Source organism: Cenococcum geophilum, assembly GCF_001692895.1.
Source record: "Cenococcum geophilum 1.58 unplaced genomic scaffold K441scaffold_10, whole genome shotgun sequence".
In the NCBI taxonomy this organism is placed as follows: Eukaryota; Fungi; Ascomycota; class Dothideomycetes; order Gloniales; family Gloniaceae; genus Cenococcum; species Cenococcum geophilum.
Window position 1 is genome coordinate 2305589 of NW_027137568.1, and position 25042 is coordinate 2330630.

Genomic DNA, 25042 nt, shown 5'->3' on the forward strand with positions numbered 1-25042 from the left:
GGTAAGCCTGAGCATTTTCTCATTGTGAAAAGAGTGTGATTTTGGCCAAGGAGCTTTACATTACTGAAGGCATATTTCTAGTCGAGTTTTATCTAATTTTGATATCCACAAAGAGGTCCTTGTGTCTTGAATATTAATCATTACATACTTGGAATTATTTTTGTTCTCTCTTATTTCAAATATCTAAAACATGGCTTCATCAAACTACAGGATAAAAACCATTGCGATAATTGGCGCCGGACCTTCCGGACTAGTAGCTGCCAAGTAGGTCTTGCGCTCTGCAGTCAATGAAGACAACACTAAACCGTAATAGATATCTTCTTGCCGAAAAAACATTCGAGAGAATTGATGTTTTCGAACAGCGTAGCTCTATTGGTGGGATCTGGAATTATACACCAGAAGATCGTGATGAGGACATTTTCACAGTTCCCCAAACTGATCCGAGTGGGAAGATCGACAAATCGATTTGGCGCTCATCAAGCCAGCTCCCGCATATTCAAAATGGGTTTAACGAAGAAAGGAAAGGAAAGAAAATAGCATCGTTCATTTCGCCGCTATACGAAAGACTTGAGACCAACATACAACGCGGTCTCATGGGATTTTCAGACTTGGACTGGCCACAGGAATCGCAGTTGTTTCCAAAACACGAAACCGTCCTCGAATACATCGAAAAGTATGGACAAGATGTAAAGCATTTGGTAAAGTTTGAGACGCAGGTTGTCGACGTGGGAATAGAAGAATCAAGTACTGATGAAAATCCTATCACCAATCAGGATTGCTGGAAGGTAAAAACTAGAGATTTAGAGACGATGGAGGAGAAAGAGGAAATCTATGATGTTGTAATAGTAGCAAACGGTCATTTCATCGTCCCATATGTGCCTGATATCGAGGGAATCAAAGAATGGAACGATAAATATCCAGGAATCATTTCCCATTCAAAGTATTTCCGGAAGCCGGAGGAGTTTGAGGGCAAAGTAAGTTTGGAATATTATCTAACAGAATCCTTTAAATGCGATATTATTTTTGAGTCACCGCTGATATTGCTCAAGAAAGTTGTTGTAGTAGGAAACTCTGCATCCGGCATTGACGTTAGCTCTCAGTTAGCCACATATTGCAAGCTACCTGTCCTCTGTTCCCAAAAGTCCACTTCAATGCTCTTCCCTGCTCCCGACCCGCGCAAGCTCGAGCTCCCCCAAATTTCCGCCTTCATCCCCGAAACCCGTTCTGTCCGCTTCGAAAATGGTCGCGTTGAGTCCGAGATTGACGCTATTGTCTTCTGCACGGGCTACTTCTACTCTCTACCATTTCTAAAAAGCCTTGAACCACAGCTTATTAGGGACGGTACCCATGTTCAGCATACTTATCTGCATCTTTTCTACTCGCCACGGCCAACATTATCATTTCTGGCACTACCGCAGCGGGTTATTCCATTTCCTGTAGCAGAAGCGCAGAGTGCTGTTCTTGCACGCGTTTATTCTGGGCGACTATCACTCCCACCATATGAAGAGATGCGGGAGTGGGAAGACAAGACGATTAAGGAAATGGGATCAGGGCGCTTATTCCACTTCCTCCCATTCCCAAAAGACGCCAACTACATCAACAATCTGTCAAATTGGGCGCTGGCTGCACCCTCGAGGGAGGGATTGGGCAATAAGGGGAAGGGTAAGGCGCCTCCAACTTGGGGGCCATGTGAAGTTTGGGCCCGGGAAAATTTCCCGAAGATCCGCAGAGCGTTTATAGCGAAGGGAGAGGAGAGGAACAAAGTGCGGTGCATTAAGGAGCTTGGGTTTAATTATGAGGAGTATTTGAAGGAGATGGCAATGGATAAAGGCAAGTTGTGTCAGACGCCAAATGTGGCTTAGTTCAGGAGTTCTACAGGGGGGATCCCCCCTACCTATGACTCATACCTCATGTATATATAGTCTCTTTTCTTCATAGATCAATCTTCACACGAGTTCTGACAAGTTGTTATAAAGAGGACTGTTCTGCCTTATAGAGCTTCCTGAGATCACGTGATCCTCGCTTAGGTAGCATATAGATTCGTTGTTCGTGACAACTTCACCTTATGGAGTCCACACCATCATCCTGCGTTCCCGTGTGACAACTTGTAACCCGAGGAAGTTGTACTTGACGACGCGGTGGTGGCTATTCGCTCGCATTTCGATAAGTTCTTCATAGAACCTCGTTTCATACTCCTCGACCACATGGCCGCACGAAGCATCCTATTGCGTACCATTTGCAATAGTTATATCACCTCCGAAGCGGTTCATGAATAGAGTTATCAATGAGTTTCGATCTTAAATGCGTCTTGCTCTTTTCCACAAACATATTTGAACAACTTCCGAAGATTGTTCAGCTGGGTGGTCAGATTGATTCCGGAGAAGTTAAAGTCTGGTCAGCAGATCCTTAAGGAGGCAAAAAGCGGCTCAAGTTCATGCGGGTGACGGGAGATTGCTTCCCGTTGAAGGAGGCTCTCCTTAGCAGATGGTAAGCGTGGAAACATCTCAGCGGGTGGCCTCGGTAAGATTGTGCCTCCCATGGCTCACTAGGTACGGCTGTCGCTGAAGAACTGTCTTCAGACCAGATCCAGTTGAATGAAGATAACATTTCGACGTTGGTTTTGCTGACATCAACATTATTTTCGGAAGCAGTTGTTCCTGAGATGGTTATGGGCCAGTGACCCGCTTTTCTGTCAATGCCCTCTATAAAAGTTGAGGTCTTCAGTCCGTGGTGAGACTGCTGTTTTCCCTATGCGGGGCTCTGATCGCTCTTTTTATAGATAACTTGAGTCTTAATGCTTCATCGCACAAATCAACGGCAAAGTCGAAGCACAAAAACTTCACCGTTTTCGAGAATGGCGCTCTCGGCCACATGGAAGAACGACATTAATGCCTTGGTCGAAAAGCCTCTTAGCATACAGTTTTCGAAATCTATTAATGTTACATTGGAACTCTCTGATTTTCTGCTTCTATCCTACATTATCCTTTTCTATACTCCTTTAAGGCCTTTTTACATATTTTTTGAACGACGGAGACATCTCATTTAACCCGAACATCCTCGAAAAGAAAATGTTATACACCCAACGTATACCAAGCGTCTCTATCATCCAAGTTGTGGTTGCACCGGTTCCACACCATATCTCTTCTGGCGGATTCGTTTTCACAACCTTCGCAACTACTTGTTTAGCATAAACATTTTGGCTCATTGCATCACCCTCCAGCTCCTCCCACGCCTTATTGATTTTGCCTTCCAGATATCTATAATTAGAATCTTTCACTTGTCAGCTTTTCACCCTTCAACCCACTGGAAGTTCAGAAACCTACCCTCAGCAAGCTTCACCCTCTCACTTGACATCCCCGTATTCACCGCCGCAGTAAGCACAAACATAACCCTCACCCCAAACGGCCTCATCTCAATCCTCAGCGTCTTCGCATACAACTCCACGGCCGCTTTACTCGAATTATACACCGCTTGTGAAGGATGCGGCGTATACCCCGAAACACTCCCCGTAAACACAATCTTGCCTTTCGCTTTAATCACCATATCTGCAAACACACTATTCACGAGTAAGATCCCGAAGAGATTAGTGTTGAACATCTTGTACGCTTCATCGACGGGGGATTCGATGGCCATGCCGAGAGAGCGGTAGCCGGCGTTGTGGTAGAGGATGTCGAGTTTGCCTCCTGTTTGTTGGGTGATGATGGAGTGGGCGGAGAGAACAGAGTCACGGGATGTGATGTCGAGGGGTAGGAGCGTGATGTTGGGGATTGTGGAGAGATCAGCCATGCTAGTGACGTTACGGGTTGTGGCGAAGACTTGGTAGTCCTGCGCGGCGAATTCTTTGGCTAGCGAGTAGCCGATGCTACCTTTAGTGCAGCCGGTGATGAGGACCGTTCGCTTTGACATTTTGATAACGTAGAGTCAAATATGCTGGTTAGGGGTATTGGTGAAGGTCACGTGGTTATTTGTCGTGAGTGATAAGTAGATAATGCACTTCGTGAGTTACTGCAAAGAACTGAATTCGAAATAGTGATAATATAATTGCAACCATAGAGACTTTAGCACAATATATATTAAGCAAGTCCTCTTCAAGGATGGCGAAAATAGCGGAGAGAAAGTTCTGCCGACCGGAGATCAGTAAGGCCGCCGGTTGCACTAAGCTTTCGTTACAAAGCACACACTGCATCTGAAACTCTTTATCTCGGTCTCAGACCTTTTTGCCGGGGTTTTGCCGTGACGCTAACCGCTGATAAATCCATTATATAAGTAGCTTGTGATTGGATGATCGTCTGGGACCGAGATAAGAAATTCTTGATTCATCCATATTGTAATTCTGATATGATTATGTCGGCATTCCACTTAAGAAGTCCCGGAGAGCAACAGAAGTTCTTCCCGCCGGACATCTTTTGCACCGTTTGCAAGCGGGTTCTGATATCCCCGTAGAAAACATTTACCATGGAGACAAAGTATATAGACCTCGAAGATGGAAGCAGTAAGTCGTACATCAATCTACAACGTCTCAATCGCGCAGAATATTTCAATCATCCAGAGTATTTCAGTCATTAAACCCATTTTTAATCATCGACAACACCTTATTTAATAAGCATGACTTCAAACTCAAGTTATCGTGCACTCGTCTTCGGTGCCTCTGGCATCACAGGGTGGGCAGTCGCTAAAGAAGCGCCGAAATACCCAACGCCAACTACTTTCGATTAAGTGATTGGACTCACTAATCGCCCGTTGACAAAACTCGAGGCACTACTTCCGGAAGATGAGAGGCTTCAGTTGTATAGCGGAATTGACCTTAGTGCTGGAGCATCTCAGGTGGAGGCAAGTTTGAAGAAAATTCATGGGATAGAGGGAGTGACGCATGTATACTTTTCAGGTGAGCATTGGAAAGCGACCGAATGTTGCCACTTTTATTTATGCTGTTCTTCTAGCATATACAGGACATGGAACGGGATTTGAGGGGATAAAGAAGGCGAATGTTGAAATTCTCGAAAATGCTCTTCTTGCCGTTGAGAGGCTCTGTCCTAATTTACAAGTTTGGATATTCCAGACGGGTGGAAAGGTAGTTCTGATTTAATTTGGACTTCGGAACTGTACTAACAACAATTATCATTTCTAGTCGTACGGTTTCGAGTTCGCAAACAAAATCGGAGTCTCCGAGACCCCGCTCAAAGAATCTTACTCTCGCATTCCAGAACCTTATGCCTCGAACATCATGTACTACGCCCAGTACGATTTACTTGAGAAGCTCTCAAGAGGCAAGAAATGGAAGTTTGTAGAAGTTCGACCAGATGGCGTGGTAAGTCCCTTCAACCCCTGGCTTCCCTATTCACGCACCTGATAGACGCCAACAGTCCGGGTTCGTCCCCTCCAACAACGCCATGAACATGGCGCAAGCCCTCGGTCTCTTTCTCAGTTTCTACGCCTCCTGTGAAGGACCCGGTGCCAGCGTAGCATATCCAGGACCCCAAGCCGCCTTCACCGCGCGCCATACGGACGTCTCCCAATCACTCCTCGCACATTTTCATATTTACGCTTCCCTCCACCCAGATCTCACCGCCAGCCAAGCATTCAACGTCGGTGACGAGTCTGACGGTACGAGTTGGGAAAAGTTGTGGCCGAGCCTCACCTCGTATTTCGGCCTCGTGGGTACCGGCCCTGACGAAAGCTTCAATATTGATGCCTACATGCAAGAACATCGTAAGGAGTGGCCAACGTGGGTGAAGGAGCATGGTTTGAAGGAAGGCGCGCTGGAGAAGACCGACTTTGGGTTTTTGACGATGATGATGGGAATGGCAGTTTTTGGGAGGGAGTATGATCTGAGTAAGTCGAGGGGAATTGGGTTTGCGGAGACGAGGGATACGGTGGAGGGGTATTTGGAGGCTTTTGAGTTGATGAGGGAGGTAAAAATCATTCCGTAATTATTGCCTATTTTTTATTTCTTGTTGCAAAGAAGGGAGTTTTCATTTCTCCCGAAATAGATTACCTGAGATAGTATGTTACCCAATAGATGAAAAAGTAAGAAAATAAAGCCCGTGTGTCCACAGTGAAACCAAAATAGACCGCTTTAGATCATTTCATACTTGCGAATATGCCGAGTTGTAGTACCACAACACAACGCCGCTTCAATTATTAACTGGTGTCCACACTGGCAGGATTCAGCTTTGACCCGTCTTCCCATTTTCAAGCGGAATCAAGTTCGCCATCGCGAGAATTCGCCTGGCTCCTCTGGAACGGCTTAGATCCTGCCACCGGCAAGAGCTATAAATCGGCAGTCAAGCCCTACGAACCACCCCGCGCCCCAATGGCGAGGGGAATGAGACCAACCTCGTCCAAAATTCTAGGGAATTTGGCACGGAAGTCTTCTGTAGATAGAATTCTCGGACAATAAGCATCCAGGCTTCTTTTGTGCGCGTCAGACGCATGAGGGCCTGGGATGATAGTAATGTCTACTCGAGATCCGGAGCCACGGCGCGACGTTATCTGTGTTGCATAGCGTGTGCAAAGCTCCAAATTACGAGGAAACGGAATATTTGTTAAGCTTTCCGGTAGAGATGATTTACCAGGGCTTTGATCACTAACGCCAACGAGCTATATGCAGATAAGTTTCAAGCGATAGAGTAATGCCCTGGGAATAGACGCTTAGTTGCGGTAGTGGAACATGTTGGCCGGCACATTTCTCGCGCAGTTCGTCTATTTTTCGCAGCAGAGCTGAGCTTGCCAAATGGTTTGATTCTCCGACAGCCACGGTAAGCAGTATTCAGGAAAAGATGAATATGAGTTAAGTGCTGAATGAGCTGTGATGGTAGAGCCATAACGTAGGTGATAGGGTTATGACGGCGATAGGGGTATGACGGTCGGATACTACCGCCTTCCTAATGTAGTTATTGCCGGTTCCAAAATCAAAATAAACAAACTTCATCTTATTTTAAATGCTTGCAACTGTCACACGGGGACGCAGGGGTATGATGGTGTGGACTCCATAAGGTGGAGTCGTCACGAAGAACGAATCTATATCCCTTATCCAAATGTTCTACGACAGGGCAGAATCAAAAGTACGCGTACGGAGCCTTAGTCCTATTGATTCTATTGGCTGGCTCTTATCGATAACCGTAGGACACATTTCACCAGGACAAGGGATAGAGTATGCGGAGCGTAGACGTGTTATAAATACCAAGCTTCTCTCGCGTTCGGACGGCCGCTATTATAACCCTCTATATTAACTAGTATAATGCCTCTAGAATTACGGTTTTATACTACCTTCCGGTGGAATAGGCTGTTAGGCTAGTTTAGGATAAAGCGAAGCGGTGCGCTTTACTGTACCTGCCTTTCTTACGCTATCCCTTAACCCGTTGATTCTGGCGCAACGATATCGATAAGGATTAGCCAATAGGAGGCCCTTATTTGAACCTTTGTGACGAGAACTATATACCACCTCGTCAATTCCGGTGGTTAGCGCCTTACTAGTGACGCCTCTCGGGCGGAAATCCTTATACAGATTAGTATGAGTTTCCCCGTCTTGGCAGCGAGCTTTAAAAGACCTCAATATTGAAAATTTATGAAGCTTTTAAAACCAATGATTGTATGGTAGATTGCCTATATACAAATATTTCTGAAGTCACAGTAGCCAAATAAGTATAAAAATTAACGCTTAGCAATTAAACAAGTGTCTAAATGTCTCCTCTAAGCTCCTAATCGCCCTCTAAGATCCTAATCGTCCTCTAAGCATTCTACTGTCCTCTACTACTTGGTAAGTCCCCCTTCTGCTTTAATTACTGCCTAAAGGCGTGTAGGTATAGAAGCAACTAGATCCTTAAAGTAGTAGGCCTCTAGATTCTCCCTTTTAGATTTAATAGCTGCTTATATTGCTTTTTTTGTTAACGGGCAAGGCTTCCGCCTAGCTATTTAAGTCTTTATTATATTCTAAACGGCCTTAATTAGGTTAAGATCTAAGCTGTTTGCTAGCTATTAAAGTAACTTAATATTATCTTCCTAGAACTTGGTAATGGTAATATAAGCTCTATAATAGGGAGCTCCGTCTATTTATATAATTGTTAAGGTACTTCTAAATTCGTAATTAGGGAAATATATACTATACTTAGCGTTATAAAAGTCTAGATATTACGGACGCTTTAAATACAATATTACAACTACTTGGAGAAGAGTTAGAAGAAGCTAGTTGGTTAATTTAAGCACGGTCTAGAATGGAATCGATAGAGCCATGTAACGAGGAATAGTAACTAAGGTTACGTGAAGTGATCTATATAATCTATGGGATCTATATAATCCGTAACAGAGTAAATAAAGCGCACGTATATTACGTATAAGAAGGATTTCTTAGAAGTACGGTTATGTATTTAAAGAACCACGGTCCCTACCTAGATAGTTCCTTCCTTATAGTAATTCTTAGAATATAATTAGAGTTAATCTATTAGGCAACCACTCCACTAGTTATTATTACGTTGTTAACTTTAATTTACATNACCTATATACCTAGCCTATTAATAAGCCTATTATAGTACCTGCTATAAGGTTCTGTTATACAATTACTACCTAGTTACGGTATTAAATATAGAAAGTTAAACAACATGCCACTAAAAGCAGCCACTATAACGCTATTAACGGCAGCAACTACTTTAAGGCTAGAAGGTAACACTAATATAGCAAATACTAACTTATAGCAATCTATAACGGTTAAATAACTATAAAAGATAGTTAACTAGTTAATAGAGAATAATGTAATACTTAAATAAAGAATTAACGGGATAGGGGTAGTAAAGATTAAGTTACCTTTAATTAAGAGATTCTTAGGGGAGAGATTAAAACTTAAAGGATTTCTTACGTAAATGCACTTTAAGGTTACGTAAGAAGGAGCGAAACTACTAATACCTATAGATCGAATAGCTTATATAGGACTATTCCTATTAGGAAGGGCACTTAAGTGGTTTAAGCCTTACCTTATAGAAATATAGGTAAATAGAATAACAACTACTAATTAAGAGGTGCGGTTTATATTCTTAAGTTAGGAGGGGTTTACGAAGCGACTTATATAAATATTTAGAGATCTAGAGGTAGTAACTATAGCGGAAAGAAAACTCTAAGATATTACGTAATAAACCTTAGCAATTAAGTATATAATATAGTTCTAAACGTTAGCTATATAAGTTAAATGGAATAATAAGGCGCTTATAGTATAGTATAAACAGGGACTTAAGGCTAAAGTCTAGGACGTGATTATCCTAATAGAAGATGCGGACACCCTAAGGGAACTAATAAATTAAGTAATTAAGATTAATAATTAGATCTACTAAAGGGAATAAGCTAAAAGAGGCTAGGATAGAGTTCTATAGTTATATAAGATGTAAAGTATATAACGACTAAAGCTAAGTTAGAAACTATAGTATAGCGTAAAGCTAATGGACCTAAGTAGTACTAAAGAAACCTATAAGAGATAGAGTAAAAAACTATAAAAACCTAAAGGTTAAGGATCTAGTAATTATAGGACTAAGAAGCAGAGGCTAAATTAGAGATCTTAACAGCAGAAGATGTTTAGGCGGACTTTATAGTAAAGTTAATAGTTTAAAGACGGAGCTTATATAAATTATAGAATATAAGGTTACTTTATAAGGGATTATAAAGATAATTAGAATTACTATATAATAAAGGGAACTAAACTAGTAGAAAATATATATATATAGAGGGATAATAGTATACTATAAGGAATAAAAGAGTGTTTAATTAAAAGTTTTGCGTTTTATTATAATAACGTATACTAAATTTATAAAGACGCTAAGTACGGCGTAAGCTATTGGCTATAGGAGCCAAAATCTATAAAGTATAGAGGAACTAATAAACTAGTTCGCAGATTAGACATTAAGGACGATAAATTTAATATAGGCGAAATATTTTATAATAATAAGGTAATATAGGCAGCTTACTAGGAGTATATAGACCTCAGAGATGTTATATAAGAGGTAGAGGATAATTCCACTACAAAATAGGGAATATTAGTAGGGATTAAAACCCCACTAGATATAATGTCTATCGCTTTACAAGATGTAAGAGAAGTAGGATAGCAAACCACTTCGGCACTTAATAAAGGCAAAAGGATAAAGGCTTAAGATTCTTAAGATAAGATAAAAGACGACTAAGATTCTTAAGACGAGATAAGGTAAGCTTAAGGACCTATAATAGACAATAACCGATAGAGCAAAGTAATAGCTTAGTTTAAGAATATATAAATAAGCTTAGGGCAAGAATTCCCAAAGGTATAAGACTTTTAAAGTAAGATAAGTGAGATTTAAGACTCTTAAAACGAGATAAGAACACCAGCAAGTTTAGGATTAAAGAACTTAAGGGGTTAAGAATTCGGAGTATAAATAAGGACACCCATAGATAAGAGGTAAGAGGCTTCTTTATAGATTAGAGAATCTATAGTATAAACAGCGGTTAGACTAGAAGATAGACATATAGACCTAGAAGACTTACTAGGTAAATAAAGTATTTAGCCTAAAGATTAAAGAGTTAATATAAAGATTAGAAAGTAGAAAGACTTTAAGAATCCACTTATAAAATGTAAAAAGAAAGAAACTATAGAGGAATTTAAAGTAAGAATTACCTTATAGTAAGAGCAGAAACTAGATAAGAGATTTAGCGTGCTAGGTTATATAAGGGATAGAGTACCCGTATAAAGAATTACTAATAGACCTAGAATAGGTACACTAAGGGCTAAGTAGCTTACTAAACTAGAAGAAGAAGAGGATTTAGGGATTTCTACTAGGTTTAAAGAATAATATAATAATAATAATAATAATTTATTGCTTAACGTCCAATTTGGATCCCTATTAGGCCTACGCGGACTACTCCTTATATACATGTAGGGAGAAAACTCTATTTAAGAAAACCCCGTGATCCATCTCCCCGCCTTTTAGGACTCGCCTATAAGGCGCCTATAAGGCGCCTACGAGTTACCTATAGTACTCCTACTACCTTACTTTTTAACCTCCTTAGGAACCACTGCTGCCGTAACAAGCCTACGGACGCGCTAGTATTATAAACTTTACTCTACTACTATAGAGTTATTAGGGGGCGCCCGTTGCTCGCCCCCCTATCCTTTATTACTATTTCCCTTATAACCTAGAACTAGTTTAGTATATTTTAGCTAATAAGCCACTAGGTAACCGCCTTAAGGCCTTTTTATATTAAGAGCAATATATTATAGTTCTCTATGCTAGCTACTAAAAGCATTACTTCTTAGTTAATGTATAAGGGGCATAGCAGTATTACGTGTTTTGGTATCTGTCTTAGCCAGCCACATTTACATCTTAGGCTACCTACTAAAATACCCACCTGGTAGAGCCAGTCTTTTAGTCCTATTATTTCTATTCTTAAGAGTATCGCTATTATATTTTCTGCCTTTATTAGGCCTTCTCGGAGCCTTAGAGTATTTACCCCCTATAGCGTTAACCATACTACGGCTTAGGTTCCTCTTACCTTAGTTAGCCTCTATACCTTTAACTCCTATATATCTCTCTAGCGTTAGTTTAACCAGTATTGCATTACGGTAGATAGTTTCCCAATATTCTTTTATGCTCTACTTTAGCTCCTTTCTCTCTCTTACTATTATCTTTACTGGCCTCTTATATATCTCCCTTCCTCCTCTATATAGGCCTAGGCCCTAAAGCAGCACTATTCTTCTTCTACTTTTTTTACCTGTTTCTCTAATATGTCTTCCCTACTTTAGGGTTATTAGTTTATTCTCCTATAGGGCGCCCTAGGGTCCCTCTATAGTTTATTTAGGCGTATCTTAATATACTTTATAACATTAGAGTTGCGTTTATTTTAGGCCCTTTATATTGCAGTAGCTTTAATATATAGTTATAGGGGGGGAATATTGGCTTCCTTCTTAAGCAGTGCTATAGCCGTTTGCTTATATCCGCCTATTATACTCTAAAGGCAGGCTATTTAGACCTTTTAGAGTAGTTTAAGGAGTGACTTAGGGGGGCCTTTCTTAAATTCTCTAATGGCCCAAATACTAGACCTATACGTCATAGTTAGCCGGACAACTGCTATATATAGTAGGCGTGACCTCTAAAAGCATAGGCCCTATATAGAATTAACGATCCTAAATAATGCGATATACTGTGCTTAGCCCTTATAGGCCACTTACGCCGCATATACGCTCCACCGGAGCTTACTATCTACCCATACTCCTAATACCCTTAGGCCCTAAACTAGTTAACCCCTAAAGCCTTAGATGCGGATTATATGCTAAAGATCTATAAATTAGTTACGTTTTCTTATAAAATAGATTAGCTGGTATTTCTCTAGTAAGAATTAGACTTTATATCGTCTTGCCTATTCTATATAGGTGTTATAAGCTTTCTCTAGCATTCTATAGTTCTTTACGGCTAATAGCCCATATATAATTAGGTTTGTGTCGTTAACAAAGCCTATCCCCTAGGTCGCCCCTTCCTTAAAGGAGTTAAGTAGGTTGCTTATAAAGAAAAGGAAGAGTATAGGCAAGAGGGGTAATCCTTATAGTATTCTTGTTATAACTGCAATAGGGGGGCTCTAGTATCCGCTAAAGACTAGTAATGTTTCTTTTTAACCTATAAACCCTTAGACAAATTATATAATCCACTCTAGGAAGCCTTTTACCCTAAGGATATATAGAAGGCGCTTATGGGGTACGTTATTGTAGGCGTCACTAATATCTAGGCTAAGCATTAATACTATAAAGTCCCTTCGCATCGCCCATGTAGATTTAATAGTGGTAGTAAGTAGCGTAAGTGCTAATAGTGTTAAGCGGTTCTTTCTTACCCCTATTTGGCTCTGTGGTAATAGGGTATATTCCTCGGCCGTGTCTACCATATAGTCCGCTATTACCTTTTCTAAGGCAATAGGGCGGTAGCTTCCTAGGATTAAGTAATCTGCTTTACCTTCTTTTCGTAAAATAACCGTTATTATAAATCTTCCGAGTTATAGGTAGTAGCCTATAGTAAAGCATACTCTGGCTATATCTATAAGCTAGGGTGCTATAAGTAGTCCATAGGTCTTTAAGGCCTTATTTAGAATCCCATCTGGACCTAGTACTATGTTATTTAAAAGACAGCTAATAGTTCTAGCTATTTCCTCTATTATTATGTTGCTATTAACCCACAGGCGAGTCACTAGTGCTTCACCCGTAATATTACTAAGGTCTGCTAGAGCTAGTTAGGGGAAAAACCTTTCTATAAGGATCTTTGCCTTCTTATCGTTATTATTAGTGGCCTGTAATTCCCCTGCTCTTTATAGGGGTGGTAAATATAGGTCTTCTACTAGTCGCCCTACCTTTTTCTTTACCTATTTCGCTATAGCCCACAGGCCCTTATTATAGGGGAGGTTTAGGTTAGAAGTATACTCGTTTATAAATCGTCTCCAATTATTCCTTGCTTCTTTTTTTAGGGTATTCTTTAACTAGTTTCTTATATCTTTATATTATCTCTTATCTTTAGAGTTATAGCTACTTAAGTATTTCCTTCTTACTCGTCGTTAGCTAGTTATAAAAACCGCGCATTATATAGACTATGCGTATCGCGCGTAAGGGCCCAGTCTTAAGACTGGGCAGTGCTCTTCTAGCCCATTTTTAATTGCTGCCTAGATCCTTTCTAGTCTTCGGTTAATTTCCTTAAGGGTGGCTAATAAGCCTCGCTTATTTAGTGTTAGGTGGATTTCTTCTAGGTCTTAGAGTTGTTATTTAACTGTATTTAAAAAACTGTCTACCTTAAGCATCCTTATTACGTATCTTTTGCTATTTAGTTACGCCTTAATATCTAAATCTAGCTATATCTAGATAGGGATATGGTCTAAGGTAAGTGCCTATTCTTTTTTAGGGTTGCACCTTTTAAGTCTTTAGTATAGGCCTTCGTCTATAAATATAAGGTCAATTATACTTCTAGCGGGTCCTTATTACCATATAATTGCTTTAGGGGGGGTGGCCAGCTTAAGGCCCTAGGTGTTTATAGCTTTTAGTAGGCACTCTACCTATTATTTAGCAGCGGCGTAGATACCCCCCTACCGCAGATAGTAGAGGTTTATGTCTCCTAATAGAATAGACTTTATGCCTTCGGTTTCGAGTAAGCTTATTACTAATATAATATTCTCTATTTATGGGACCCCTTTAACCCTAAGGTTATACACATTAATGATTTATACCGGTCCTCTATATGTCTAGATTGTTATAACTATAATATTTAGATTAACTGCCTGCTATAACTATAAGGATAGGCTAATAGTCTTACTAATTATAAAGCATACGCATATAGCTGCTTTTGGTTCGTATAGGAGCTAGAATCCTTAGGGGCAATATATTGATTGTATATAGGTATTATAGTACGGCTCTTATATAGCAAGGATATAGTGTTTCTCTAGGTCTAGACTGTCTAGTAAGGGCCTTATAAGATAGTAGTTTGTATTGCTATAGTTATACTATATAATAGATAGGTGGCGGACCCCCAGCGAGGGTCCTTCGCCTCTCTATTATTCCTCGCTTCTTTTATTTTTACTTTCTCTAGGATATTTAAAACTTCTATCTCTTATATCTGCACCCTAGTTACTACTTATTTTATATAGAGCTTTCTATTCCCATGTCTTATGTTCTTACTAGCGCTTCTATATCTAAATCTGTTATTATCTCCGGTTCTTCCCCTATTCTTACTAGTTGGCTATATACCCTTTAAAAGTCGGCTATAAATATTATATTTGCCGCGTTAAGTCTAATTTTTAACTATCCTAGTCTTAAGCTTACTATAGCTATCTATAAGGGTCTTCCTATAGGGCGTCCTCTCCCTTATGTCCCCTATAACCCTTATATCCCTATACAGTCTAGTAATATCGCGCGGCATCACTTCTAGCCCGTTAAGGCTTGGGATAGCTAGCCTAGCCCTCTAGTATTAAAGGTAGGAAACGCTAGAAAGGTACCTATGCTCCCCTAGCTTATTGCCTATTATTTCTATTCGTATAACCTAGCATATAGTTATTCCTACAGCTGTTAAGCCCTTACCTTCCATCTCTTATATTTAATGCAGTTTTCTCTCTCCTACGCCTTATATATACTTTAGTAGCAGTTTATACATTTTATTTAGTTTTAATTTAAGCAGTGTCTTATATTATGGGGGCCTGCATAGTAGCCGCAGTATACCTATACTGCGTATATAGATTAAGTGTGCCCCTATTATACACAGCAATAACATTATTTTAGGCGAAGTCTATAGTTATAGAGCCTTATATTGTATATAAGGCCATTTATAATAATACCTTTTTAAATAAGGAGTTTTTGCATTCCTGGTATATATATGCTGACGATAAGGAAGCTATACGTTTAACTAGCGTTTCCCTAGCAAGTCTCTGGCGACCCTCGTGTTCTTTTATTATTCTTATTATATACTTAGTTTACATTTTCCTATTAAAGCTATTAGATTTGGGTAATCTTAAGTCCTAATATAAGGCGTTCCGTTTATTTTACTATCTTATATATAATTGCTATATTATCCGCCTGGCGTCCCTTTTCTACCCTAAGGCTTAGGGGAACCGCTAGGACTTTAACTAGGTAATCTTTATAGAGCACTTTTATACTAATATGTTCTCCTAGCCTATCCCCTATGTAATGGAACCTTGTAGCAAGAACTACGGTAGGTCCTGTTATTGGGCTAGGTGTATAGGAAATGCAAGTAATAATAGTCGACAAGTAATAATAACTGGTAGAGTGGTTGCCTAACAGATTAACTTTAATTATATTCTAAGAATCACTATAAGGAAGGAACTATCTAGGTAGGGACTGAGGGTCCTTAAATATACAACCGTACTTCTATAAAATCCTTCTTATACATAATATACGTCTTATACGTAAGGTATATAAGTTCCTCCTATTCCTCTTATTTAATACGTAGCATATTATATAACCTTAGTTACTATTCCTCATCATATGGTTCTACCGGCTCTATTTTAGACCGTGCCTAAATTAACTAACTAGCTTCTTCCGTCTCTTCTCTAAGTAGTTATAATATTATACTTAAAGCGTCNNTAANACNATCTCCCTCCTNTNTATCTTNGTNCTTAAAGATNNNNANTATCTNNANGTTNTTTANTANAGGTNTAATATCCGTCTAATTAATTTAGTTAATATTATTACTTATTATACCTAAAGCAATTTCTTCTTTATACACCCAACGTCGTGCTCACACTATTACTGCAATATTATCTCTTAGTGAGATTATACTATCTCCGTATTCTCGCTGTTTAAAAAAGGGGTTAGTTTATATTGCGTTAGCGAACCTATCTTCGCGATAACTATTCTCTTACTTAAAGTACACTAAAGCAAATATTCGTTCGTCTTACGACGTTCGCTCTACCTTTAATGCTAAATATACGCGACCTATTACTCTTAATAGTCGTCTAGTTCCCTAATTAATTTGTCTTAGGGTCTTATATTTAATCTGCTACTACATAGCTAGATAGTAAACTGTCTTAAGCCCTTACTAAGTTAGAATATTTTTATAATGCGGAATAAAAGGCCCTAGATGCTTATATTACGGCGTCTACTCGTTTACTCCGTCTTAAGAAGGTTTATAAGAAGGTTCGTTTTAAGGAGTAAAAACTTATAAAATAAGGTTTATAGGAACTTGGCGATAAAAGAACGGATTCTCTTCTAATAGAGAAGGAAATAGATCTAAATAGCTCGGCAACTGCTCTTCTTGGGTCCCCCTTAGGTAACTCATTCTTTAGCGATCCTTCTTTATTAATGCTGCCTAACCTAATCTCTTCCAATACTCCTATACCTTTCCTATAGCGTTTTTTAAATTCTCTAGTAGTTCCTAGGTAGTCTTATTATAGCCTATCTACTTAACCTTATACCATATTTTATTGTTAATATCTTTATAATTAACAATCCTCAAAACTTGCCATTTGTCTTCTTCTTGTCCTCTATACGTGTCTACTTTATAAACTAGTAGCTTAATATTCCTATATGCTAGCTCTAGCATTGCGATATGCTATATAGGGTAGATCTTTATTTTAGCTAGTAGGTTTAACTTAAATATAACTGGTGAAATTCTTTACGTAATTTTAAAAGGTCCTAGTCTAACATAGTCTAACTTTTTACTTAGTCGTTAACTCTTAAAATTTTTATATAGTAGCTATACTTTATCTCCCCCCTTAAGATCTAGTCCCTTAGATCTCTTAGCGTTATAGTACTTTATTATTTTCTCTTATACTTTCTTTACTAATTCTATAAGGTCTATATAAAGATTTATTAATATCTTTATTCTNTCTTTAGCTATACTACTNGTTTTCTTTACTTACTNTAGTAANAANNATGTTNTNNGCTTATATCCATAATTTGCCTTAAATAGTAATATACCTATTTCTTCTTAAGGTGTTGCATTATATATAAACTATATAACTAGTAATAGTAATACCTAATTATTCTATGCATAATTAATATAATGCCTTAGATACTATTCTAGTGTCTAATTTAGTCTTTCCGTTTAACTATCTATCTATAAATAATATACGGTAGAAGTTACTGCTTAAACTCCTTACTCTACTAAGAACACTTCCTAGAATGTTACTACGAATCTTAAATCTCTATCCGATATAATCTTACTTAGTGCTCTATATCTTACAAATACTTCTTTAATATAGATTCTAGCGACATCTTCCGCTAATATCTCTTTTATACATGCTATAAAGTATCCCTACTTTATAAGCTTATCTACTATTATTAAGATTATGTTATAATCTTACCTAGTAATAGGATCTCTTAACTTTAGTAACTTAATAATAAAGTCCTATAATATAACCTTCTATAGTCTCTCTGGTATTTTAATAGGTTGTAGCCCTCTATATAGCTTATACCTCGTTAGTTTATTCCTTTAACAATCTAAATATTATTTTATAACTTTTCTAGCTATCCTTTAGATTTCATTAATAATATACTCTTCTTAGAGTCTTAACACTAAGCCCATAGCTCTATTATGTCCCTAAGTTAATCCCCTATAGAATTCTTCCATAAATTACTCTACTATGCTTCTTAGAATGTACATTACTTCTCAATTTTCGTATATATCCGTCTATAGATCTTCTAGCTATACTTCTAGAATTCTTTGTTCCTAAAAGCTTTTTAATATCTTATAAACTTTCTCTAGTTTATTGCTCTCTTAAGTTACTATAATCTTTGGATAATTATACCTAATTAGTTTATCTATATCCTTTTATAGTAAAGCCCCTAATAGCTTTTCGTTATTTTATAGTTTAGCCTTTCTACTTAGAGCGTCTGCTTGTATGTTGTCTATACCCTTAGTATACTAAATCTTAAAATAGTATTCTATAAGTATCTCTGCCCATCTAACCTGTCTTTAGTTAAGTTCCTTTATTATTAGGAATTCTATTAGGTTCTTATAATCCGTCTTAACTATAAATAGTTTCTCTATACCTTATAAAAATGCTCTCTATTTCTTTAATACTGCAACTATACCTAGCAACTCCTTATTATAGATGTTATAGTTTAACTCTAGTAGTNTTATNTTNNNACTATAGTATNCCACTAGGTNCTATCCATCTTAATATTTCTATATAAAGNACGCCCCTAGTATATAGTCTAATACATCTATTTCTATAACCGTCTCTAGTCCTAGTTAATAGATCTTAAGAACTAGCTCCTAGGTAAATAACTCTTTAACTTTCTTAAAGAGCTCTCTTTATTTCTCTCCCTATACCCATAGTTCTTCTTTCTTTATTAATTACGTAAATAGTTTAATATCTTTTAACTACTGCGCTATAAACCTTCTATAGTAATTACAAAACCCTAAAAATAACCTTAACTACATAACGTTCTCTAGTTCTTACTAATTTACTATAGCCTTAATCTTTTTTAGATCTATACTAAGTTAGCCTAGTTTAATAATAAATCCTACAAAATTAGTCTTCCTAGTAAAGAACTCGCATTTTTTAATTACTACTAGCATCTGTTCTTCCTATAGTCTCCTTAAGACCTATTTAATGTATTCCCCGTGTTCTTCCTTAGTTATTAAGTAGATAATAATATCGTCAAGGTATACTATAATAAATTTATCTAAGTATTTTCCTAATATATTGTTAATACGCTTCTAGAATATTACTAATACATTTATAAGCCCGAATTGCATAACTAATAGTTTATATAGTCCTTCCTTTAACCTAAAGGCTGCCTTCCACTTATTGCCTTCCTTAATTCTAATCTAATAGTACGCCTATCTTAGATCTATTTTTATAAAGATTTACGCATTACCTATCCTGTCTTAGATTTCGCTAATTAAGGGTAAAGGATACCTATCCTTTCTGGTAATGCTATTTAACTATCTATAGTTAATATATAGCCTTAGTTTACTATTCTTCTTTAGTATAAATAGTACTAGATAACCTGCTAATAACTACAATAGTCTAATATATCCCTTTTATAAGTTTTCCTAGATAAACTCTTTTAATACTCTACCTTCTTCTTCGGTAAGCTTATAGATTGGAAAGAACTTTAGACTTATTCCTAGTTCTAACTCTATCTTATAGTCCTATACTGCATACTTTAACAGCTTTTTACTTTCTAGTAACCATAACTTCTTGCCATACTTATAGTATCTCTTTAGTATATAACTTAAGCCTCGCTTAGTCTCTTTATATATTACTCTAACTTAGTATTATACTAACTTAGCTTGTTGTTATATCTTACGGTATTAAGTATCCTTAATATTAACCTAACCTGTGATCCAATCGATCCTTAGGTTATATTCCTATAACTAAGGTATTCCTAGTACTACCTTATCCCGTCCTAATGGTAGGATATTAAAAGACATCTTAATTTATTTCCCTTTAATAGTTAACTAAATAGGTCCTGTTTTAAGACTAATGATCCCTCCTCTGTAGGCTATTAGATCTCCTAAAATCGTGACTAATAGATAAGGTTGCTCCTTTTATCTATAAGGTAATCCTATCCTTTTAACTGCTGCTAGCGAGATATAGTTCCTTATTGCTCCACTATCTATTAATGCCTTAAACTATTAATCTTACCATTTAACTCGTAAATTTAGGTGCCGTCCTTAAATTCCTTTAAGGGTTTAAGGCTCTACCACTAGCTCCCTCTAGTCCTATAGGCCTCTACTTTTCCTAACTATTAGCTACTTAATCCTATCGCGCTTAGCTTACTCTTTAGCCAATACCTAGTTCGCTTTTTGTCTTTAATATACTATAGACATATATTCTCTAGGCATTCCCACTACTATTATCTATCTAAGCATTCTTCCGTAAGGAATCTTCCTAGTTAAAGTATTAAATCTCCTTCCTCTTAGACTTCTGCTAGATGCCATCCGTGTATATATTTAGCATTCCTATATTACTGCTTATCCGTTATCTAGTATATCCTTATAGGGTATTTCCGATTCTTTTCCTTTAGATTCTTATATATTTCGTATATATCGTCTATATACGCAATCTATGATAATATATAGTATGCTAGGTGCTTTAGGTTAACTCTTAGCTTATCTTTATCCTTAAGTTTAAACCTCTGCCGTATTAATCTAAACGTTGCGACTTTATTTACAGGTACTAAGATATACCTTTCGCTTCTCTAGTCCTCTAAACGCTCCTTTAGATCCTTTAATATTATAATTAAGGCCCCCTTAATATAAGTTATAGCCTTTTCTATAATTAGGTAGTCTTAGATAACTTTTTTATCTAACTATATATAGAAATCTTCCCACTTATTATTATGTCTTTGCCTATACTACTTTTAGTACAGCTATTAGAGTGTATATGGTCTATCCGTAAAGAAGTATCTTTTTATTACTATATTATAATAGCCCTTTATATGTCGTTCTTTAAACCTAGTAGGGATTCCTAAATCCTCTTCGTTTTCTAGTTTAGTAAGCCACTTGGCTCTTAATATATCTGCTTTTAACCTATTAGTAATTCTTTATACTAGCGCTCTGTCCCTTATACGTCCTAATACGCTAAATCTCTTATCTAGTTTCTGTTCTTACTATGCGATAATTCTTACTCTAAATTCTTCTATGGTTTCCTTTAGTTTGCGCCTTGCGCTTAGATCTTTAAAGTCGTCTTACTTCTTAATCTTAGTATTAACTTTTTAATCTTTAGTCCGAATACTATATTCTACTAGTAAGTCCTCTAGGTCTATATATCTGTCTCCTAGTCTAGTTATTATTTATATTACAGATTCTCTAATCTATAAAGAAGCTCCTTACCTCTTATCTATGGATGTCCTAATTTATACTCCAAATTCTTAATCCCTTAGATTCTTTAATCCTAAGCTTGCTTCTAACTTAAGCTTAGCTCTAGCCTTAGTCTAACTAGGCTTACTTAGTGTTCTTATCTTATCTTAAGAGTCTTAAATCTCACTTATCTCGTCTTAAGAATCTTATGCCAGCGGGAATCTCCGTCCTGAGCTCATTCGTATATCTTTAAACTGAGCTACTACTCTACTTTATCGGTTTTCGTCTATTATAGGTCCTTAAGCTTACCTTATCTTGTCTTAAGAATCTTAAGCCTTTGGCTTTTTGCCTTTATCGAGTGCTAAAGTAGTTTACTATCCTACTTTTTTTACGTCTTATAAAGTAATAGATATCGTATCTAGTGGGGTCTTAATCCCTACTAATGTTCCCTATTCCGTAGTAGAATTATCCTCTACCTCTAGTATAATATCTCTAATGGCTATATATTCCTAGTAAACCGCTCTTATTACCTTATTATTACGGAATATTTCACCTATATTAAATTTATCGTCCTTAATATCCGATCTGCGAACTAGTTTATTAGTTCCTTTATATTTTATAGGTACTAGCTTCTATAGCTAGTAGCTTACGCTATACTTAGCGTCCTTATGAATTTGGTATACGTTGTTATAATAAAATATAAAACTTTTAATTAAACATTCTTTTATCCCTCGCAGTATATTGTCGTCCCTCTATACGTATATATTGTCTACTATTAGTCTTATTCCCTTTATTATATAGTATCTCTAACTATCTTTATAATCCCTTACAAAGTAACCTTATTTTCTGTAATTTATATAAGCTCCCTCTTTAAACCATTACTTTTGCTATAGAGTCTGCCTAAACATCTTCTGCTGCTAAAATCCTTAATTTGGCCTCTACTTCTTAGACCTTTAATTACTTAATTCTTATCCCCTAGGTTTCTATAGTTTCTTACTCCATTTCTTATAGGCTTCTTTAGTACCACTTAGGTCTATTAGCTCTACGTTATACTATAGTTTCTAACTTAGCTTTAGTCATTATGTACTCTGCGCCTTATATAACTATAAAACTTTATTTTAACCTTTCTTAGCCTATTCCCTTTAGTAGATCTAATTATTAATCTTAATCGCCTAATCTATTAACTCCTTTAGGGTATCCATATCTTCCATTAGAATAATTACGTCCTAGACTTTAGCCTTAAGTCCCTATTTATACTGTGCTATAAGCGCCCTATTATTCTACTTAACTTATATTACTAACGTCTGGAACTACGTTATATACTTAATTGCTAAGGTTTACTATATAATGTCTTAGAGTTTTCTTTCCGCTATAGTTACTGCCTCTAGGTCTCCGAATATTTATATAAGTCGCTTAATAAATCTATTCCAGCTTAAGAACATAAACCGTACCTCTTAGTTTATAGTTATTATTCCATTTACCTGGATTTCTATAAGGTAAGGCTTAAACTACTTAAGTGCTCTTCCTATTAGAAACAATCCTGCGTATACTATTTAATCCATAGGTATTACTAGCTTAGCTCCCTCTTACGTAACCTTAAAGTACATTTGCATAAGGAATCCTTTAAGCTTTAATCTCTCTCCTAAGTACCTTTTAATCAATAGTAACTTAACCTTTGCTGCGCCTATCCCGTTAATCTTATTTTCCAACGTTATATTATTTTCTATTAGCTAGTTAACTATCTCTTATAACTGTCTAACCATTACAGGTTGCTATAAGTTAGTGTCTACTATGCTGGTGTTATTACTTAACCTTAATATAGTTGCCGCCGTTAATGGCGTTGTAGTGGCTGCTTTTAGTAGCATGTTATCCAACTTACTATTATTAATACTATAACCAGGTAGTGATTATATAACGGAACCTTATAGCAAGAACTACAGTGGGTCCTATTATTGGGCTAGGTATATAGGAAATGCAAGTAATAATAGTCGACAAGTAATAATAACTAGTGGAATAGTTACCTAACAAATTAACTCTAATTGTATTCTAAGAATTACTACAAGGAAGGAACTATCTAGGTAGGGACTAAGGGTCCTTAAATACACAACCGTACTTCTATAAAATCCTTCTTATATATAATATACGTCTTATACGTAAGGTACGTAAGTTCCTCCCATTCCTCTCGTTCAACATATAGTATATTATGTGACCTTAGTTACCATTCCTTATTATATAGTTCTACCGGCTCTATCCTAGACCGTGCCTAAATTAACCAACTAGCTTCTTCCATCTCTTCTCTAAGTAGTCGTAATATCGTACTTAAAGCGTCCGTAATACCCTACCCTAATAGCTTGTTCCTTTACCTGTTAGTCCCTTAAGGTAACTCTAATATCTCCACTCCTAAAGTATTAGACTGTAATAGCGTTATAGACCTCTTTATAAATCTTTATAAGGACTTCTATTTCTAATTATCCCCTAAGCCCCTCTACTTTTTCTATACTTAGTTATATTATAATTATATACCCAGATATTATCTTTAGGGGGGTAGGTTCCCTATACTATAGATACACAGCTACGGCGGCCCAGGTACGGTTCGCCGGTAAAGAGGGGTTTTATTTATTTTTAATTTTACTTAGCCGTTAGAGGATTTAATTAAGGGTTTGCTAGAGGGGCGCCTAAGGTTCGCTAAACTAGCGGAGCCATTCTGCTAGCTGCATTAGTTCGTTATAGCTAACGGTTACTCCCCTATAACTACGGATACTAGACGCGTCTAATAGGCTTTATATTTTATTAGATGCCTTCTTAATAGAGGACTTTCCGCTTTATAGTGTGGTATTCGCCCGTTCTTGTTGTGGAGGGCCATTGCTGGGCGTGGTTCTGGTGGACGCGCGCGGGTGCGAACCACCGTCGTTCGATGTATGCCTCCCCTGCGATACATGCATCTTAGGGGGATTCTCTGGGTGTTTTTCAGGGTTCTTTTGGTTGGTTTTAGTCTTTTTGGGCCGGGTGCAGCAAGAGCTCCCTGAACTTAATTTAGGTATAAGAATAATATATAAAGGGCTATTACGATATAGTAATAAAGAAATACTTCCTTATAGATAAGCCGTATATACTTAAAGGACTGTACTAAAAGTGGTATAGATAACGACACAATAATAAGTAGGAAGATTTCTATATATAGTTAAACGAGAAAGTTATTTAAGACTACCTAATTATAAAAAAGGCTATAACGCATATTAAGGGAGCCTTAATTATAACATTAAAGGATCTAGAGGAGTAATTAGAGGACTAAAGAAGTAAGAGGTAAATCTTAATACCTATAAATAAAGTTATAACGCTTAGATTAATATAAGAAAGGTTTAAACTTAAGGATAAAGATAAGCTAAGAGTTAACCTAAAATACTAAGCATATTATATATTAGCATAGATTATATACGTGGATAATACGTATAATATATATAGAGCACCTAAAAATAAGAACTAGAAGTACCTAGTAAGAATATATTAGGCACCGGACGAGGTAAAATATTAAAACGTTAAGTATATACATAGTTAGCACCCCGTAAAAGTTTAAGGATAAAAAGACTTAATACTTTAACTAAAAAGATTCCTTACGGAAGAATGCCTAGATAGATAATAATAGTGGGAATGTTTAGAGAATACCTATCTATAGTATATTAAAGATAAAAAGCGAACTAAGTATTAGCTAAAAGTAGACTAAGTATAAGTAGGATTAAGCAGCTAATAGTTAGGAAAAGTAGAGGCCTATAGGACTAGAGGGAGCTAGTAGTAAAGCC

General features: G+C 37.0%; 4 protein-coding genes across 4 annotated transcripts; 2 read left to right on the forward strand and 2 right to left on the reverse strand.

Moving 5' to 3' along the window:
• The first annotated feature begins 85 nt into the window (after window positions 1–85).
• K441DRAFT_631439 (flavin-containing monooxygenase) lies at window positions 86–1870 on the forward strand. The gene is made up of 3 exons (XM_067646314.1): window positions 86–264; window positions 314–974; window positions 1050–1870. The coding sequence occupies exons 1-3, from the start codon at window positions 191–193 to the stop codon at window positions 1860–1862; spliced, it is 1548 nt and encodes a 515-aa protein (XP_067506810.1). The 5' UTR covers window positions 86–190; the 3' UTR covers window positions 1863–1870.
• Window positions 1871–2952: 1082 nt separating this feature from the next.
• Window positions 2953–3660, reverse strand: K441DRAFT_656045 (NAD(P)-binding protein). The gene is made up of 2 exons (XM_067647952.1): window positions 3324–3660; window positions 2953–3270 (listed from the first exon to the last, which is right to left on the reverse strand). Exons 1-2 carry the CDS (start codon window positions 3631–3633, stop codon window positions 2999–3001), a joined length of 582 nt encoding a protein of 193 aa, XP_067506811.1. The 5' UTR covers window positions 3634–3660; the 3' UTR covers window positions 2953–2998.
• A 945-nt stretch (window positions 3661–4605) lies between these two features.
• K441DRAFT_704048 (uncharacterized protein) lies at window positions 4606–6017 on the forward strand (the record flags this gene model as incomplete). The annotated part of the gene is made up of 5 exons (XM_067653512.1): window positions 4606–4642; window positions 4718–4885; window positions 4941–5071; window positions 5129–5308; window positions 5364–6017. 5 exons carry the CDS (start codon window positions 4606–4608, stop codon window positions 5928–5930), a joined length of 1083 nt encoding a protein of 360 aa, XP_067506812.1. The 3' UTR covers window positions 5931–6017.
• A 400-nt stretch (window positions 6018–6417) lies between these two features.
• Window positions 6418–6600, reverse strand: K441DRAFT_460501 (uncharacterized protein; the record flags this gene model as incomplete). Its single annotated transcript, XM_067641768.1, has 1 exon — window positions 6418–6600. A coding segment is annotated over one exon (183 nt), but the record flags the coding sequence as incomplete, so codon positions are not given.
• Window positions 6601–25042: the final 18442 nt, after the last annotated feature.

Bases quoted from the DNA above. Each gene is read 5' to 3' on its own strand.
- K441DRAFT_631439 (XM_067646314.1), top strand. From the start codon at position 191: ATGGCTTCATCAAACTACAGGATAAAAACCATTGCGATAATTGGCGCC. The intron at 265-313 runs GTAGGTCTTGCG...AAACCGTAATAG, and splicing joins TCCGGACTAGTAGCTGCCAA to ATATCTTCTTGCCGAAAAAA. The intron at 975-1,049 runs GTAAGTTTGGAA...ATATTGCTCAAG, and splicing joins CGGAGGAGTTTGAGGGCAAA to AAAGTTGTTGTAGTAGGAAA.
- K441DRAFT_656045 (XM_067647952.1), bottom strand. From the start codon at position 3,633: ATGGCCATCGAATCCCCCGTCGATGAAGCGTACAAGATGTTCAACACT. The intron at 3,271-3,323 runs GTAGGTTTCTGA...GACAAGTGAAAG, and splicing joins GAGGGTGAAGCTTGCTGAGG to ATTCTAATTATAGATATCTG.